General features: G+C 33.7%; 1 protein-coding gene across 3 annotated transcripts in view; it reads right to left on the bottom strand.

The window, feature by feature from the left end:
• Nucleotides 1-17,886, bottom strand: part of NCAM2 (neural cell adhesion molecule 2) — a 529,034-nt gene that overhangs the window by 223,911 nt on the left and 287,237 nt on the right. For all 3 annotated transcript variants that reach the window (XM_058731784.1, XM_058731785.1, XM_058731786.1), the window contains exon 2: nt 1,969-2,043. In XM_058731784.1, the coding sequence (XP_058587767.1) occupies nt 1,969-2,043 (75 nt within the window). The remainder of the gene's footprint in view (nt 1-1,968; nt 2,044-17,886) is intronic.

The following is a 17,886-nucleotide window of genomic DNA, read 5'->3' as shown; positions in this document are numbered from 1 at the left end:
TAGTGTAAATTTAAGACATTCATTTTACTGGATTTAGATGTCTATGTTCTAGTGTCAGGAAACTTTAGAGTCATGTCAACTTAGTCAACCTTGTAATAAAATATATTATATATATATATATTTTGTAAATATATATATATAACATATATTATATATGTTATATATATATTTTGTAAAATATATATACATATATTTTACATATATTACATATATTACATATATTATATATGTTATATATATATTTGCAAACCGGAAAGCTTCCATATGTATATATACATATATATAATATATATGTATATATATATATGGAAGGGTTGCAAGGTTTTCTAGCATCTTTATTTTTAGATTCTTGTTTCACTATTGTGTATTTAACATATATAAGACTGCTTCCACAATAACAATATGGCTCTTGGTTATACATCTTTGTATAAAAGGAAAAAAGATGTTTAATTATTTTGCCTTATTTTAAGAGCAAAACGTAGTACCATTGAATGATGTTAATTCATTCTTTTAAATTATTCCTTACTTTGACCTTATGTAATACCTACAGATGTAATAACATTATGTAGTGCATAACATATATATATATAACATAAATAACATATATTATATATATGTTATATATAATGAATCTAAGAAAATAATACAATGTCATTTTCAAACTTAATTTTTAGACTATTTAATTATTCTGTGAATATGTTACACAATTGAGCTCTGTATGTGCATCTGTGCATTTGTGTATATAAAATATGGATAAGATTTAAAAACAATGATCTTTACTCTTATTCCAAAGCTCTGCTGACATGATAAGTGATATTGAACCAGTATCTCACTTGCTGTCTTCCTTTCTACTTGTCAATATGCAAAAATATGTATCAACAGACCTATCAATTTAGTTAGACCTTTAGGAAGGCAAAATATGAAGAATCATGCCCTCCTAGTTTTTCATAAGATGTGATATTATATATACATACTCTAATGTAATATATATTATAATGTATTATATATGATTTATAAATATGTTATAACTTTCTATCTTTTTTGAGAGAGAGAGGAGAGAGAGAAGAGCACAAATGGGGTAGGAGCAGAGGGAGCGGGGGAGAGAGAATTTTAAACAGGCTTCATGCTCAGCACAGAGCCCAACACTGGGCTCTGTCCTGTGAACTGTGAGATCATGACCTGAGCTGAAATCAAGAGTCAGCCGCTTAACCAACTGAGCCACCCCAGCCACCGTATGTGAATATTTTTCATAACTTTACGTATGAAGGCTTATATGCATAAAAATGAATTTGATGAATATAAATAGAAGTACAATGTGTGCATTTGTGACTTCTACAGTACGCTAAATTAGAATTTGTCGCTTAAGTATTTAAATGTCTTCTGAAAAAATTCTGCATGTGCATGATTAAACTAAATGAGGTCCATATAATTTCCCACAGGTATTATGATATATGATACTTTTGATTAATAGTCATAAAATTCTTGCCAAAGTTTTGCTGATTAAATATCTTTTTTTTAATTCACTTTTCATAAGGACAGATTTGATTTTCTTTGAAAGTTTTCATTCAGGTATAGCTATAATGTAGTGTGCCATATCTAATTTATTCATTGCATATTTATAAAGGTAATTCAGTTATAATATTTATATTCATCCTAATATTATTATTTATACAGGAATAACATTTGAATTTATTTAAGTTATTGTGGATACATTTTATTTGATAAGTTATTTTCAAAATAAGTGAGCTAGTTTGATGGTCAAAATTAATAATTTGAAATTAACAGAAATAAACTCCATAGTTTTTAATATGTAAAATACGGCTAACACCTTCCATCATCAGAAGCCCAGTGGTATTATAAGATTTTATTTTTGGAGAATTATTTTTCACTATTTAAATTTTGCCAATGTATAATATTAATTAAAGCCAAAACAAGTAATCATCTTAAAATATTTGTACACATACATACCTGTACATGTGAAGAATTTAGATTCACCCACGCTAAGCTCTACTTTGCTAAGTGAAATTGTCACTTGAAGAAGAGCTGAAAAAAAAATTTAAATAATAATTAAGTATGGTTTTAAACATAAATTCTAAGATTTTATCACATGATCTATAAACTACATGATCCAAGCAGAAACTATTTTCCTGTAAATTTTTATTACCTGTAAAAAGAAATGGAACTTTTATAAAATACAATCTAATTATAAAAATCAAACAACATTATGTCTGTTACATTAGTATAAAATTTACAACTAGACCAAATACAGGACTTAATTAACCTAACATGTTGAAATTTATTTCCCAAGTAAATGAATAAATTCATACTCACTTCCATATTTACATTCTTGGCCATATACGTGCTACCACATGGGGCAAAAACTACAGAAAATTCTTGCCCAATATTTGGAATCTTATTTGAAATCCTATACTGTCATTATAACAATAGAAATATAAATTAACTACATTTTGGCTACCTACTAAATTATTTCCATGAAAGAAGGAAAAATATTGCATAAGAAACATGAATAAACACTATTTTCACAAGATAAATAAATTAAGTGAAGGAACCAGGACAATGGCAATAAAATAGAGGAGCTGTTTAATAAGTTTATTGTCAAACTTGAAAATAAAATAGCTGAATACTCTAACATGTTAGAAGATAATTAGAATTATAGTTTAATACAAATTGAAAGACGTGTTTCTAATAATATGGTAGACAAGATAATGTAACTACATCCCAAACCCATTCCACCATCTCTTACTTCCCGACACGCATTATCTGAGTTTTCAGTAAAGTAATGGAGTCTCAAGGGGAAAAAAAATGAAGAAAAAAAAATCTAAAAGCCAGAGTATAAAGTGCTACTGACAATCGTTGGATGGGAGTAACCAAAAGGTGCACAGATAGTACAAACATAGGATCAAAACTTGTCTATAAAAGGGGATGCTATAGAACACCAGATAACACTGGACCAGAATAAAATTCACCCTTAGGAACGAGAAGGGGATACAATAAATCAGCCCACTAGCAGAAAGGCAGTGATAAAGAGAGTTAAGTTGTTTTATTGTTTGGTTGGTTGGTTGGTTGGTTGGTTGGTTGTTTTAAATAGGCTCCAGGCCTAGCATGTGGAACTTGAACTCAAGCTAGAGATCAAGACCTGAGCTGAGATCAAGAGTCCGACGCTTAGACTGAGCCACACAGGCGCTTCCACATGGCCTAAGATTTTTGTAAATGAAGTTCTTCTTAACCTAAACTCATATTCTAACATTATAAAAACCGTGGTCAAATAAGGCACTATGAGCAAGAGTCAATTAAAACATCCAAAAGGAGAAACAGACCCTCGAAATTTCAAAAAATGGAATTAGGCTAAAAGTGTAACTTAACTATGTTGAAAACAACTAGAGAAATGAAATGTAGAATCAAAAACATAAGAAAAGAAGAAAGTATTTATCAAGAAAGACTTGTGGTACATGTTTAAGCTCTTTAAAATATGTTTCCTTGTACTCTTCACCATCGAGGGATAAATTCCCTTTTTTTCAGGACACCTTTCTGGGAACCAGGCTGGCTTACATAGCTTTCTTCTCTCCTCTCGGTCTTGGGTCCAGTTTCTTTTTATAATTCCTTATTCTCAAAGAGTGCTTGCTACATATAGGGGCTCAATGAGTGTTCAAGTAATTCTAACATTTCAGGGAGAATAGATTAAGAAAAGCACAGAAGTTAGAAAGAATAGGAAGAAAACTAGTAGAACCAAGGGACAAGAGAATATCTAAAAATATAAACAAGGCCAATTCCAATGAGAATTCACAGAGGGGGACTTTTCCTTCTGAAGAATAACTAATCCTCTTGGTGCATTTAGTTTAAGTGTAATGGGCTTAGAGGCAAATTGCAAAAGTTAAGTACATTGAGATTGCCCATATAGCAAGTAAACTTGAATCTGAAGAGATGGCTGGGGCTTTGGGGATCCACAATTCTGGGCATGTGGTCAGGGTTTTTATAAATTGGGGAAGATCTGAGCATACGTACAGATAGAAAGGAAGGAGGCAGAAAAGACGGATGGCTGAAAATAAAAAGGGAATTGCCATTCTGTTCCACTTTTTTTTTTCCTCCCTCTTCTTTGTCCTTTAAGATATTTATCCTATTTCCTTTTCTCTTTGGATCTTTAGTGTGCGCTGTTCTAAAATTTAATCCTATGATTTCCAAACTTCAGCTAGAATCCAGTTGGATAGCGTATTTTAATTTCAAATTTTCTATGTGCAAACTGAACCCATTCCCCTTCCACCAAAAATGCCTACTGTTCATATTCCATTTTTGGTCATCATCAATGAATTTTTAAGTCTTAGAGATATAGCCTCTGAAATATCATTTGTATGCATTCTTACTTATTTCCAACACTTTTCCCCTAATACATGGACTCATTAATTTTAATGTGAGATGTTTATTTTAATCCAAGAGAGTGATATATCAGATTCTATATTTCTTTTTCTGACTTGTACCTCTTCAAGCTTTCTTTCCATGAAGTATTTCTCAGGGTGCTGCATGCATAAGTTTATAAAACTGTTTAATTTCACCTGCTTGTTTCAAAAGTCCTCAGAGTGGATTTGCTTAATCCAATTAGTTAATTATTATACAAATTTTAATTGAAGGAAAACCTACCTTTCCAAGTTTATTTCCAATTACTCTTCCCTAATGTTCTGCAGCTAGAGACAATCATTATTAGCTCTCCCTGCCCTTTCTCCACGGACTCAATTTCCTGCAAGTGTGTACTCGCTCAAACTATTTCCTCTGCCTTTCTCTCCCTTTCTCACATGTCCACATAGCTGGCTACATTCTATCTTCAAAGCAAAACTAATATACCAATAACTTTACACATCTTCTTTGATAGCCTCCTCTATGGTATCACCAAATAAATACCTTTGGTCAGTAGGCATTTTTACTAAACAAATGAAACCTACATGATTGCTAATTAAATTCTCTACCTTATTTAAATGTAAATTTCTAAAGGCAGAGGCTTATCAACCTCACTTCTGTGTCTCTTAAACTGATAAAATATGAATACATGGCAGAATAATGGATAAAAACCAAGGGCTTCTTGTACAGTAGGTACAGAACACTGACAATATTGACAATATAAAATTTTAGAATGACTTCATTGCCTTAAATTGAATTTAAAGATATCAGACAGTTTGAGAAATGTCTGCCAATTATTATTTAAATAATTCCCCTCACTTGTCTTTGTAGTAAATTTGCTTTTCAGAGGAAAAGTTTATAGAAAAGACAAAACTTGAAGGATGTAAGCACTTTAAATGTCAAATACAGTTCTGGATAATTTTACACTGATTTGCTAATGGGTATAATAAATAATAACCTATTCATTGTAATAAAATGAAATTGAGCCTGAAATTAATTAGTTAATTTATATTAAAATACGTGGTTAATTTTTCATTCAGTAAAAACTATCAATTCGCCCATTAATCAAGACCATATTTTTCACGGACATTTTGGTGACTAGACAAATCGTTATATTTCAGGTATTAAAGCATATGAAGAAAACACATAATTCTCTAGTTTAAAACATTTCCCAAAGGCTGGATTTGCTCTAATTGACCTCTACAGATACATTAAAACACGTGCATATTAGGAAAAACCTGGAGAACTAAAATTTAAGGTCATCTCTTATTCGTGGCTCTAGTGATTTAACATCCAGAGTTTCTTGTAATCATTCTTGACCCATAGCCACCTACAATGGTTTCATTTTGGAGCCAAATGTCAGAAGAAAATTAAAGTTTTGTAGTGTCAAAAGTTGTGTTCAGAGAAAACTGGGCAGGGCTGACATATTTAATACCTACCTAGTTAATCTCTCCTTCATTTTTGTTGTCTCAAGGTACACACCAAAAAATTAATGTGTATCATAATGAGACTTTTAGTTCATTTAGAAAAAAATATTAAGCATTTCTAATTAAAATTTCTATTTAGGAATGGAATTTGAAAATAAAATAGCATTCACCGATGTTGAAAAATCTGATTTTTATGTTTTACTTTTTTTATGTATTTTGAACAGACATAGTAATGTTAAATAAAACTGTAAAGGGTATAATATTTCATAGATTAAATTCATGTAAGGACCATTACTGATTAAATATTGGCATTCCCTATAAATTAATCAATAAATCATCTTTTTTATTAAAATTGGGGTTGAATAGTAAAAAAAAAAAAAATGCCAGTATCTTCACAATAGATTCTCAAAGTAAGGAAAAGCTTTAACCCACATATGAAAGAGTGCAGCCATGATAAATCTATGTCTTCTGAGAACTATTCTCAAAGAAATGCATGTAATATCAACCTTAAAAGTAGAGTTAGGTAAATTAAAAACTGTCTACAAAAATCAGTATTTATTAACTACATGCATTTTGCAAATCACTCTTTTAAATGCAATGATATACAAAAATAATAAACCATAGTTCAAACATCAAGGGAAGTACAATTTATTTTGAAAAACTACCACTACATAAAATGACAAATGATAAAACAAGATGACCTGCATCAATTATGGCCATAGTGAGATTCATAACCAAGAAGGCTACAGAGAGGGCAATAAAACAAAAAAAACAAAAAAAAACAAAACAAAACAAAGAGATGTGATAAATATTATAATAAACAGAAGAAGATAGACATTCCATATAAGGAATATATAATGATGATGGATATTGTAGGTTAGGCAAAGTGTTCAAGGAACATTCAGAGAATAGCTAGTAAATCAATGTAAAGTAAGTTGTCTTCGTGTATAATATGGGTAATATATTACCATTGGAGAAACAGTTTTGAAAAGACATTGGAGGATCTCAAAAGCCATGATAAATGTCAAGCCTCAAATTTTTCTACATTAATTATTTATAAATAGATACTGACATGATAAAATTGGCATTTAGTAAAGGTTAGGAAGAAGACAAGATAACTGACAAATTGAATTAAGCGGACAAACACCTTGGGGCATGTTACGTTGAGTATCTGGGTTTGCTGGTGACAAAGAATATGGAAATATAGGAGTGGAGGTTACAACAAAGATCAAAATAGAAGTTATATCTGTAATCAATGAGACCATTGGCAAAAAAGGGAAAAAGTCAAAGGTGTTAAGACCTTTCTACTTCAGTGAAGCAAGGGTCACCAATGTGAAAAAGAATTATCAGGAGAAGCTAACGGAGGAAATATATAGAGCTAGAATTTATTTCCTAAATGACAATTATTTCTCAAAATAGAACATAGGCAACATTTTAATGAAGATAACTGCTATCATAGCAAAGCTTAAATTAATATTTATAATTTAAGCACGCACATCAAATAGTAGATATTCAAAAGAGCTTTTCTTAATTTATAGGAATATAAATATAATGAAGTCATTGGCATTTCTAAGTTCCATGAGGGGCCCCAGAGCCTGTTGCAATTTAATACAACATTTAACAATGGCATTTAAAATGGCCAGTTTATCCCCTGCAGAGGAGTAAAAACTGACAACTTAATCAGTCTACTACATGCCTGACACAAAGCAAAGCTGGATCCACTTAAAATTCAACAGACATGCAGAGAGAACTTACGGCACTGATTTATCTTGGTACAATGACTTGTAACATTTTTCAAGCAAGCACTTTTATACCTTGGCCTCCACATCAAGGAACTTGGGAGAATTAAGGCACTTACCAAATAATCATAGAAACTCTCAAGGAGTCACTTATTGAAAGTTCTTACAAACTGTTAATTATACCAAATGAGTATGATTATTTTCAATTTTTCATTGAAAACATTTTAAAACTATATCTGCTTTAAGAGAATTATGTATATAGTTTACTTATCACTTTTTTATTATTGAATATCTATATCACTACATGACAACAGTCTAAGTGGTTTATTAGATTTTTAAAATGTTCAAGAAAATTCAGAACCTTTGAAGCATTTAAGAAATACTCTGTCATCAAACACTTTAGGAAATTTGATGGCTATGAATGTTTTATGAAAACTACTTTTATTTACTTTATTTCTATGTATTTATTTATGTATTTATTTGTTTATGTATTTATTTATTTTAAAGGGAGAGAGAGTGCTAGCAGGGAAGAGGGGCAGAGAGGGAGTGAGAGAGAGTGAGAAAGAGAGAGAGAATCTCAAGCAGGCTGGGTGTCGACACAGGGCTCGATTCCACAATCCAGGGATCATGACCTGAGCTGAAATCAAGAGTTGGATGCTCAACAGACTGAACCACCCAGGCTCCCCTATAAAAACTATTTTTAAGTAAATTTTTTCATCTAAGTTTACCAAGATGAAGTTAAGCTTTTTAGCATAATTCCTCTCCAACTCTGTGCTATATTTTAATTTAATTTTCCTATCCTAAGTTAGGAAAATAAATTTTGCAGTTGCTAGATCACCTGGGCCCTTTTAAAAGCAACTGGTCTACCTCCTTAATGCTTCTGTTTCAATTGGCCCCTTCCTGCCAAGCTATAGACACTGTTTAATCACTTACATCCTAATAATAATAATAATAATAATAATAATAATAATAATAAAACAAGAAAAGAAAACAAAACAAAATAAGCAAATAAGATAAAATGGGAAATCACCCTTTCCTTGCCTTTTTCTCAAATTACTATGGTATATCCTACTTGTCTTATCACATTATCGAAGAAAGAAAGAAAGAAAGAAAGAAAGAAAGAAAGAAAGAAAGAAAGAAAGAAAGAAAGAAAAGAAAAGGAAAGAAAAAAGGAGAAAGGAAACAGAAAGAAAGAAAGAAAGAAAGAAAGAAAGAAAGAAAGAAAGAAAGAAACTCTTGATGTCCCCAATCATTCTTTATCCTATGCCTATTTACTTCTGTCCTCCTCATTCACTTAATAAGTTTGCCATTCCTAAGGTCAATCACACCATCTAATTTTCAAATCCGATAAAAATTTTCAGCTTTTAAAAGTTTTGACTTAATGAAGGATGAGACACTGCTGTTTAATTTAACTGTCCAATTCCTTGATTCCTACATATTTATTCTCTGCTCACTTTTCTGTTGCCTCCTATTTTAGTCTTTTTGAATACATCGATTCTTCTTATAGCCTTAAATCTTTATATTTCTTAGCAATCTCTTCTTTGTTTTCTTCTCTTGGAGTTTTATATACTTTTTCTTCTACTCCAAATACATATATGATGTTTATTATGTGCTAGGCAGTGTTTTAATCAGTGTATCTAAAATAACTTACTTAATTCTTAAACAGTCCTATTAAGCAGGAACTATTTTCATTCCTATTTCAGTGGTGAGAAAGTTGAGGCAAAGGATGGTTTCATGAGTTGCTAAAGGTCACTCATGCAATACATAGTAAAGCCAGATTTCAATCAGCAATTCGTGCTTGGTCTTTTTGATCTTAAGTACTTCACTATGTCCTTCACACATATTCTAAAAATGTCCACTATAATCTGGCTCCATTGTAAACACTCAAAACTCAGCTTCCATTTGCACACCATCCCCTCTTCTATATGTTAATTATACACAGAATTCATGTGTATCTCCCTATCATCATTTTTGAGACCCAGAAATATATTTGCTAATACCTACTACACTTATTTACTTAAAAAACTTTTATATTTTTCAAAATCATCACAAAACTCAAGATCATTCTCTTCCTGTCATAACCCATTCATTATTCTCTATCTTAAGTTATGCTATTATTATCTATTAAATCTAGTTTGCCAAATAAACTAGAAATATCCAAGATTATTTCACCCTCTTCTCTCATAAATATAAAACTCATAAAATGCAACTCACTCTTCATTTGGATGTCTCTCAAATCTGCTTCCATTTTGCATCCTCACTGACTTAGTTTGGTCCAGAAGAAAGTCCATAATAAATATATGTGCATACTACTAGGTATTTACTCAAAAAATACAAAACTACTAATTCAAAGGGATACATGCACTCCAGTGTCTACAGCAGCATTATCTCCAACAGCCAAATTATAGAAAAAGCCCAAGTGTCCACTGACTGATGAATGGATAAAGAAGATGTGGTGTAGAGTGAAATCTTGGGGTGCCTGGGTGGCTCAGTCGGTTAAGCTTCCAACTCTTGATTTCAGCTCAGGTCATGATCTCATGGTTCCTGAGATCGAGTTCCCCATGGGGCTCTGCACTGGCAGCACTCCATGACAGCATGGAGCCCACTTGGGATCCTCTCTCTCTGCCCCTATTCCCCCCTCAAAATAAACAATAAAAATAAGAATGAAATCTTGCTAATTGCAGTGTAATGGATGGAGCTAGAGAGTATTATGCTGAGCAAAATAAATCAGTCAGAGAAAGATAAATACCATATTATTTCACTCATATGTGGAACTTAAGAAACAAAGCAAATTAGAAAAGGGGAAAAAAAAGAGAAAGTCAAACCAAGAAATAGGCTTTTAACTACAGAGAAGAAACTGATGGTTACCAGAGGGGAAGTGGGTAGCATGATGGGTAAAATAGGTGATGGGATGAAGGATATCACTTGTGATGAGCACCAAGTGCTGTATGTAACTGTTGAATCACTATATTGTACACCTGAAACTAATATTATGTCGTGTGCTAACTAACCAGAATTTAAATAAAAACTTGAAAAAATGTGTGCATAAACAAAGTGATATGATGGGAAATGAAACAAAAACAAATGAAAATTTCTTATTAATATTTATCCATGGATGTTTCTGCTGGTTGCACTGAATAAAAAGCAATTTTAAGTGTTCTTTTATTCTCTATAGATTATTCTATTTTTGAGAATCTATATCTTGCTAAATTTATGAAAATTTGCATAAATTAAATTAATGACATATTAATTTGAGTAAAATTTGCATAAATTAAATTAATGACATATTTAATTTGAGTAAAAGGTATTGATACCATGGATTATTCAGTGATTATGTTTGTGGTGTGTGTGTGTGTGTGTTTCAATCTACACATGAATTTTAGATGTGAATATAAATATACAAAAATGTCATTCCAGTGACTGGTACTCAAAAAGTAACTGGTACTCAAAAAGTACTCAAAAAGAGAACGTGTGAAGAAAAAGAAAGGGCAAAAAAGGATAAAAAGAAAGAACTACAAGTGAAAGGGAAAACGTTTGTAAGGAAATGTCACGAAATGATGAACTTGGGAAGACCATAGTGGTGCGGCAATGTATTTCATGATCATTACACTCTCATATGTCACTGAACCACAACACTGAGCAAAAATCAATCACTTATGTTTTGAGATTCTCCCACATGTCAAGCATTTAAAAACCTGGGCTTACCAAGAAATTAAACTGAATAAATCATACCAAAGAAGAAATGTTTGTGAAATGAAGCTCATGCTGATTCAAATATATTTTTTTTGTTTTGAAAACAAAATTATTTTTTTCCTAAAATACATTGTTTGAAATGAAATAACATGCAACAAGGTTAGAAGGAGATATAGAAGTTGAAACTCCAAATTTAAATAAACTTCATCACATAGCATACTCAGCAAAATAGTTTATAAACAAAAGTAAAATAATTGTTACTTTAATACTTACAAAACAGGAAGCAGTGAGACCATCTGTCCCATATTTTAAGATAAACCCTTTTTCTTAAATCACTTAATGTAAATAAAAGTAAAAAATACCCTTTCATGCCAATTAGTCTGGAAAATGTCATTTGAGTGATGAATGAAAAAATCTGTGCTTACGTAATAGGTAGTCCTGAAGTCCATTACCAGACCAAGCACAGCTCACTCATCACTTATTTTGAGTGTGACATTTAATTAAAACTAAAATATCGTGAAGTGGCTGCTAAGTCCAAGTTCTACATCTAATCCAAGTTTATTTCAACAGACACCACTTAGACATGTAACTTATTAGCTTCCTTGATGAAACCAGCATAGAACATTGTGTGAAATTTTGAATCACTCCTAATACCATGCAGTAATAAATTAAATTAAGGAAGAGTGTTTGCACTGGGCCTAATTCCTAAGTGTCTGGATGCCTGTGTAAGTGCTTTGTCTACTCCCAAGTGTGTGGACTTTCTCTCCAGATTAAGGTTAGCCTAAACCTTATTCATAAGCTTGACAAATCAGACATCACACATGTGTCACAACACAGCTACGCCAAAATGTTTGACCTTGCTTCTTTTCCTGAGTCGTTTTTCAGGACTGGCCATTCAACACTTCAGTGCTTATCAGCATATCTTGATATACATTGTCAGAAAATGTAAACCTGTTAGGATGTTGCAAATTCTACTATGAAACAGTGCAGAAAAAAAAGCAAGAACACGTCCTTCTTAGCTTTAGGGACAAAAATATTTTCAATTAGAAGTACTACAATAAGGGACCAATGAAAGATGTCCTTAATGTAAGAGTATCCTAATTTCTTTTGGTTGGTACAAATCATAAAATTACTATAACATGAGTACAGTATGTCATAGGGTCCACAATATTTCTATAGGAATGTGCTCTTTTAAGATAAACAACTTTGAAAGAACATTATAAGTCATGAATCATAATATTTTTAAAGGTTTTCCGGGGCGCCTGGGTGGCTCAGTTGGTTGAGCATCTGACTTCAGCTCAGGTCATGGTCTCATGGTTGTGAGTTCGAGCCCCGTGTTGGGCTCTGTGCTGACAGCTTAGAGCCTGGAGCCTGCTTTGGATTCTGTGTCTCCCTCTCTCTCTGCCCCTCCCCCACTCATGCTCTGTTTCTCTCTGTCTCAGAAATAAACATTAAAAAAAATTAAAAAAAAAATAAAGGTTTTCAATAGCATGGCGTAACAATGACTACTAGAATAAAAATGACATTTACAATTCAAAGATATATGGAATTATTTATACTCATTAATTGAGTGACTCACTCAACAACCATGTATGGAATCACTGAGTAGATTCAACTGAGCACATAATTAAAGTTCATATAACCACAAGAAAAATATTTCACTAAGACGAAAGTTTATACTTTCATAAAATCAACAATTTAAATGTTAAAGATATCAACAGCAGTTCTGTTTTTTAGGCCCCCAAATCAATAATAACTTTAATTTTGACAAGGGATGTGTATATGTAATACTAAGATTAAGTATTACAAAAGGCAAGCATATTTTGCAAATCATTTATTTAAATGTGTTCATAGAGACATGGAAGGAAAGCCAGAGAAATTTAAAAAACAGCAAATTAGTTTGGATGGTTAAATACAGGGAAAACTTTGTGTTCTTTTTTAAACCCTTTTTAACATATATTTATTTATTTTGAGAGAGAAAGAGAGCGAGAAAGAGGAAGAGAGAGAGGGAGAGAATCCCAAGCAGGCTCTGCACTGTCAACACAGAGCTTGATGCAGGGCTCGAATTCAAGAGCCATTAGATCATGACTCTGATCATAATCAAGAGTCAGATACTTAACTGACTGAGCCACCCAGATGTCCCAAGAAACATGTTTTTTGTTTTTTTTTTTTCTGAAAGTATTTTAAGCATCTCAGTCTTAGATTATTATAGCCTGAAGGTACCTACGGGATCCCTAATGTAGTGATTGCAGTTTACAGATGAGGAAAGGGGTCCAGAAGGTTTATCTGTTTAGGAAGTCCCCAGGATAAAGGAGAAGTGGGTCTGTGCTTAAACTACTTATCCCTGGCCTGAACTAACGTTAGATCTCCAAAATACTTGGTGCTATTTCGTTGGAAACTTAGTGAAAGAGCAGTCTGCTTCCCTCCTCAGAAGGGAGGAAAAATTGACTTGGGGGCAATCCTTTCCAGATGGAAGAGAACAGATAGCCTACCCCCTCTCCCAGGGAGCTGAGTGAATCAGAAAAGAGACGTAAAACTTGGAGTTGCCAGGACTCATTCTTCCATGGCGTAGCTTCCTAGTTTGGGCTAACATAACAGAATGAGAGGTTTTCCACTGGTTGAGAGGAAGGCTGAAATCAGAGAAAATGGAGCTCACAATTCTGTGTGGCTCTATGTGTGAACAGGCTCTAGGTGTGAACAGCAAGTCCATAAATGGTGACTGTCTAACAGCCTGAGGCAACCAAGAAAAACTCAGTGTGACACAATCAGTAAAGAGAATAAGAGTTAGTATTGTTATGTTGTTCTTGACTCCTGTGTGGAATCCAAGCCTGCTTGGGATTCTCTCCCTCTCTCTCTTCCTCTTTCTCGCTCTCTTTCTCTCTCAAAATAAATAAATATATGTTAAAAAGGGTTTAAAAAAGAACACAAAGTTTTCCCTGTATTTAACCATCCAAACCCACAGGAGTCTCATATAGCAGAAAGTGGCATCAGTCATTAGGCTTGCTGTGGGGGTCCCCTGGCGAGAGGTAAGTAACTCGCTTTGAGGCCCATACCTGCCAGGAATAGGACAGAAACTGTGGGTGAACTCTGAGAAGTCCTCCTCTCCAACGTTAACTGAAATGGAGCTGAGGCAGCATGAGGGAATCCCTCGTCCCTGACCTACTTCTAAGTACAAACCACATATTCAGCAGCAATTTATCTAAGACAACCAGTTCAAAGGTCAGAAACCCTAGCAGAGCTGGAAACAAAACAAAAACCAACATAAAACAAAACAAAAAATAAAAACGGTAGCGGAAGCAAGGACCAGAGTGTGAGCATGTACCTAAGAGCCACTCCCCCCAAGAGCTACAAGTTTTCATAAGAAAGTTTCCCCTCCACATCAGACACACAGATGATATCTGGGGAAGGTGATAGGAAAGACAGAGTTTGGGGCGCCTGGGTGGCTCAGCCGGTCGAGAGTCCGACTTTGGCTCAGGTCATGATCTCACTGCTCATCAGTGCTAGGCGGACAGCTCAGAGCCTGGAGCCTGCTTTGGATTCTGTGCCTCCCTCTCTCTCTCTGCCTCTCTCTCTCTCTCAAAAATAAACATTTTTAATGTTTATTAAATTAAAAAAAAGAAAAAAAATTAAAAAGAGATTGAGAGTTTACCTGAAAGATACTGAATCAACTGTATAAATGGGAATAAACCAAGATTCTGTCTTTGGTCTGATGTAAAGTGTCTGATACAAGGTAAATACTAAATAAGTGTTAACTGCTCTCACTGTAATCCCTCCTCTTAATTAGCTCTAGAGGTGCTCACAAAGATAAATTTAATACCTTTGTTTGTTTTACGTAAGAGAACTGCTTCATGCATACACAACACTAAGTTAAGACTGCCATTCAAAATTGTATTTATAGTTTTCCTTCCATATAAACTGAAAAATTATTTATTCAATCCAAATTTAATCAGTATGTATTTGAGCAACATTTGTTCACTTCTGTCTTAGTGCATTCAGGCTGCTATAACAAAATACCCTAAGCTGGGTGGCTTACAAACAACAAACATGCATTTCTCAGTTCTGAAGGTTGGGAGTCCAAGATCGTGGTACTTCTGGAAAAGGCCCTTTCCCAGATCTCAGACCATGGGAAGACACAAAAAGGAGTGTGAAAAGAGAAGGAGAGCTCTTTGGGGTCTCTTTTATAAGGATGCTAATCTCATCAAGAGGGCTCCACCCTCCAAAACCTTATCACCTCCAGAGGTCTCACTTTCTAACATCAATATACTGGGCATTAGGATGCTACCATTGTAGTTCTGGAAGGGCACAAACATTCAGATCAGAGAGCCCTCCATTCAACAATGCTGACTGAAGTACTAAAGATTTCTTCCCCCAGGAAGGATTTTCTTCAACAGTCTGTGGAACTTGTTGACATATGCACAAATAATATAAACATTTCTGGGGCTCATTTCCATGATACCCACTACCCTGGTGAGGGGTAGGAAAAGCAGTGCAAAATTTGAAGTTTTATCCTTTGGAACAACAACAACAAAGAAAAAAAAAAAAAAAGGTCATGACTCAGTCACCATTTACAGAAAATTATGGACTGGATAGTTATGATAAATCTTATTTTAATGTGATAAACACACTTGCAGTAACCAAATTTCTAAATCAATGCTAAGAAAAATTAGAATAGTATCGAAGTGATTAATTTCTGCCAAACTAGTATAGGAATAAATGTAAATACTTAAGTGTGTCATATGTTTCAAGTTCTGTCACATGTAAGTATGACTCCTTCTCCAACTAAACCCCTTGAAAGTTGCTTGATACATCAGAAGTCTCCTCAGACCTTGTCCCATGAAGCCCCTCTTCAACATGTCAGGCCTCCTATTTCTTCCGTTCTCTTTCACCTTACAGAATTAGGTTGTCTTTCTCTCTCTCTCTCTCTCTCTCTCTCTCTCTCTCTCTCTCTGTCTCTTTGTGTCTATAGCTCCTTCATCATTGCACTCTTGTTAACTTACCATATTTGAGAGATAATTTTTGGTTTATACGGCCATATCTCTAATTCAAATTTTCTGAGAAAGACAATGCCTTACTCAATTTATTAAATGCCTTGGAACATCACAGGCATCCATTTCCTTTCCTAAATAATAAATGTATACATGAGTTGGATATTTTTTTAAAAATCAGTATGTCAAAAAAATCTAGGGGCGCCTGGGTGGCGCAGTCGGTTAAGCGTCCGACTTCAGCCAGGTCACGATCTCGCGGTCCGTGAGTTCGAGCCCCGCGTCGGGCTCTGGGCTGATGGCTCGGAGCCTGGAGCCTGTTTCCGATTCTGTGTCTCCCTCTCTGCCCCTCCCCCGTTCATGCTCTGTCTCTATCTGTCCCAAAAATAAATAAAAAACGTTGAAAAAAAAAATCTGAATTTGCCCAATAAAAATATGCAAATTGATTACTCATTCCCATCCCCAAGAAAGAGTGGGTACTTATTTTACTTGCATTTTTAAAAGATATTCTAGAATCATACCATTTTATTTTATCATCAGGTAATGAAAGAAACAAATCTGAATACATACTATTTCATTGATTGATTGATTGATTTGTTGATTGCAAAGAAACTGGATTATTACTGTATCAGTGAGTTCTATGATAGGTTTCAAAACCAAAATAACACCCCCACCTATTCATTAATCTTTGTCATTCAAACCAACCATATCTCATGCAATTGTGTTAGTACTGGGGATGATAAAGATATTTTATACTTTAATATTTTGTGACCCAGCTTAGAACTTTTTTTCCCCTACAGTTAATTTATTCATTTTGAGAGAGAAAGAGAGTAAGCAAGGGAGGGGCGAAGAAAGAAAGAGAGAGAGATAGAGAGAGAGAGAGAATCCCAAACAAGCTCCCCACTGTCAGTGCAGAGCCCGATGCAGGGCTCGAACTCATGAACTCCAAGATCATGACCTGAGATGAAATCAAGAATCAGATGCTTAACCAACCAAGCCATCCAGTTGCCCCAAGAACCTTAACAGAAGTAAAGAAAGAGTATATATAGAATACATATACTTACTAGTACATTTTGAACACAAATATTTTAAAATAGAATATTAACAGTAACAACATATTCTATAACTCAACGCTTAACTTTGTCTACTTGTTCAATATTAATTAAATTTATGTGACTGTGTTATAGTTGTTCTTTTAAAAACCTTCTTCAGTTAGTCCCTTTAGAAACAACAAGTCCAAGTGGTCAGGAAATTGATCAGAGCTCAAAACGTACAGCTGGACCTAAGAATAACAGAATGATGCATATATCTACAGATCTCCTTAATCACTGAAAATTTACATAAGTGGGCTGCCCCTCCCCACTATGTATGTATTAGTGTAGCTGGCTCAGAAAAATCAAGTTACCTGTTCTTTCTCTTACATCTCTGGCTCCCAGATTCTTGATTTTATTTGTTGTACCATTTGCTTTGGTAAAAATTTAGAAGACACTGTTAGATTTCTTGAGCTCTTACAGTCTCAGATGACAAGTAACCTGCTCTAATCACAGCCACAAGGATTTCATAGGACATTTTCTCTGGCTTCTAAAGTTCCTGAAGATTTTGTCTCTCATACAAAATGAGGGATAAAATTATGTACAG

The sequence above is a fragment of the Neofelis nebulosa genome, chromosome 5 (genome assembly GCF_028018385.1).
Source record: "Neofelis nebulosa isolate mNeoNeb1 chromosome 5, mNeoNeb1.pri, whole genome shotgun sequence".
NCBI classification, from domain to species: Eukaryota; Metazoa; Chordata; class Mammalia; order Carnivora; family Felidae; genus Neofelis; species Neofelis nebulosa.
This window is presented reverse-complemented; position numbering and strand designations above follow the sequence as displayed.